General features: G+C 57.8%; 1 protein-coding gene across 1 annotated transcript in view; it reads right to left on the bottom strand.

Moving 5' to 3' along the window:
• The window catches only part of TRAM2 (translocation associated membrane protein 2), a 79,218-nt gene that overhangs the window by 12,864 nt on the left and 63,769 nt on the right, over nt 1-2,585 (bottom strand). The window contains exon 5 of the mRNA XM_015565307.1: nt 264-322. Within this exon, the coding sequence (XP_015420793.1) occupies nt 264-322 (59 nt within the window). The remainder of the gene's footprint in view (nt 1-263; nt 323-2,585) is intronic.

Below are 2,585 nucleotides of genomic sequence, written 5' to 3'. Positions count from 1 at the left end.
CACCCCCCAGCCCACGGTGTTCTGTCCAGCAGCCAAGCTGAGACTCCTCTGTGACGGGCCAGTGCAGGCGACACTTCACTGTGGGAGTCCCCAGGCCAGCAGACTGGGAGGAAGACGCACCCAGACCAGCGGCCCTCCACCAGGCTGTGCCCTAACAGGCTAGGTGACGGGTCCTCCTTCCAGCTGTTCTAGACACATTCTGGGGGACAGAGCCAGAGGACCGGCTGGTTCCTCCCCGGAGACCAAGCCATGAGAATACTCACGGGAGGTACACGTGTGGATAGTCTTCCCAGAGGCTCCTCGGGTTTGTTAAATATCCTTCCTGTGGGAGGCGAGAAGAGACGGAATTTAGAGGTGAAGGTAAGACCCGCTGGGGCCCTGGGCAGACCCAGGGGTCAGGGACGCATCGAACACCCAGCTGCCAGAGAGAGGATAGAACAGGAACCGTGAAATGAAGGGCCTTCCCGTGGGGTCCCGCTGGCACAGAGCAGGAGGAGCTCGGTGGGACAGGGGCCTGCCCTGCAGGCGGCCTGACTCTCACTAGCTGCACTGCCTCTGGGCAGGGCGGACCCTGAGCTTTAGCTGCCTCACCTGTAAAATGAGGATAAAAATACTGACCCTCCCAGAGTTACTGTTAGAAATCAATGGCCGGCGTATGTTCATGTGGCAGTGCCTACTGCTGTGCCTGGCACGTGGCGCTCAGGAAATGCTCGCGGAATGAACGAGCGGCCAGGTGAGGCTGGGGCCAAGGTGTTCGTGTCCAGGTGGGAACAGAAGATGGCGCCTGGGAGGAGCCTGAGACCCGACACTAGGGTGTAAACTAGGACCGGAAAGGACTGTAGCCTCAGAGAGAGAAGAGACCAGAGACTGACACCAACGCAGAGGAGGAGACCACGTCTGCTCACCTCGGGGGGAGGCTGAAAACAGATTATCCCTTGAAATGCATAACCTGAGGTTTGCTTCCATGGGGGTTTGGCGTTCAAATCTATACCGCCTGTGTGGTCCGGAAACACCCCCGCTAAGGAAGCAGCGACAATATTGTGGGCCAGAGATACCGTCGGGACACCCTCTCATCCACGGACGTGCAGGACTCCCGCACATAAACCCTGGCTAAGACGCGCTTCTAATCCCAGGTGCAAAGCACAGGAGCAATCAATCCACCACGAGCAGCTTGGCTGGCCCTGCCCGCGGAGGGCAGAGGGGCTGTTCGCATGACTTCCCCTCAGATGCAGGGAAACGGAGGGCCAGGCAGGAAGGATCTCCTGAAACAAGATGCTTGCTCAGCAGCACAAGGAAAACCTGAGCTGGGCCACCAACCTCCTGGTCGGAAAGCCTCGGGCCCAGCTGCTTCAGTAAGTCGGAGCATAAATGGAGCTGGAGGCTCTGAGGAGGGGGCTGAGAGCCTCAGTGCTCCCCCTGGGCGGAGGGCAGGGGTCAGCAGTGCTCAGGGGTCAGCAGTGCTCCGGAGGAGGAGGAAGAGGAGGAAGAGGAGGAGGAGGAAGAGGAGGAGGAGGAGGGGGAGGTGAAGGCAGCTGCTGCAGCGAGAAGCACTCGAGGTTACTGTCTAAGGCAGGAGTGGGGAACGTCCAGCCTGCGGGCCATATAAGGACCAAGAAATCATGTGGTCGGGCCCTGCCAAGGCAACCGCAGGCCTTGTGTGTGCTGCACAACAACTCGAAATTGAATACATCTGGGAGCTTTTTTCATAGCAACAAGACTTTATATTAAGTGAATTACATTAAGTGAATGATGTTATAAATATCCAAATGGCCCTTCACAGAAAAAAGGTTTCCCACTCCTGGTCTACTGGATACTTAGTTTGTGCCCAAGTGAGGGCCGATCCACCCACCTCTGTGGCGCTAAATGCCCGGGAGTATTCCTCAGCCCCAGCCCCACAACCTGGGAACAGCACAGGGACCTAACTGGCAAGTCTGATCAGGTGCACGCACCAGTGTAGCCATGGCAACGCAGATGTGAAGGAGAGGGTCTCACCCCAAACCCTCATGGTTTCATTCCTAGCCTCTTCTCATGACCACGTCCTTTCCTCCTCAGTCACACACAGACTGGGGCACGGAGGTAGGTGGGAGGTCCTGGGCATTTGGGGGTGGCAGGAACGCCTTCCGACACCCACACGGCTGCTACTCCCCTGCCGCTCACTCGCCTGCCTTCATCAGAATGTCGGACCCACTCTCTCTACCTCATTCCACGGAAATCACGGAGGCGAGAAGGTTCCTCTCTAGAGGAAGCAGCCAAGAATTTAAGGAGGGAAATGAGGTGGGAGAGGAGTGTCTGCCCCAAAAAGACTGGCCAAGAGAGACAGCACTGGGAGAAATGAAAGCCCCGCTGGTCATGTGATTTTAGACAGGAACCCTCCTCGGCTTGGCCCCTTCACTTAGGAGACAAGGAGGTCAGCACTTTGAAGCCAACAAGCAAAGAAAAATGCTGCCTTGCTTGCAAACAGCCAGTCCCTGGGGCCTGTAGGAGGGGCCGGGGCAGGAGAGCAGGGGGAGCCAGGGACCAATGACTCACCACCTTGGGAACAGCCTTTTCCAGACCTCCAGCCAGGCAGCTGCCTACAGGGGCGG

The sequence above is a fragment of the Myotis davidii genome, unplaced genomic scaffold (genome assembly GCF_000327345.1).
Source record: "Myotis davidii unplaced genomic scaffold, ASM32734v1 scaffold240, whole genome shotgun sequence".
Taxonomy (NCBI): Eukaryota; Metazoa; Chordata; class Mammalia; order Chiroptera; family Vespertilionidae; genus Myotis; species Myotis davidii.
This window is presented reverse-complemented; position numbering and strand designations above follow the sequence as displayed.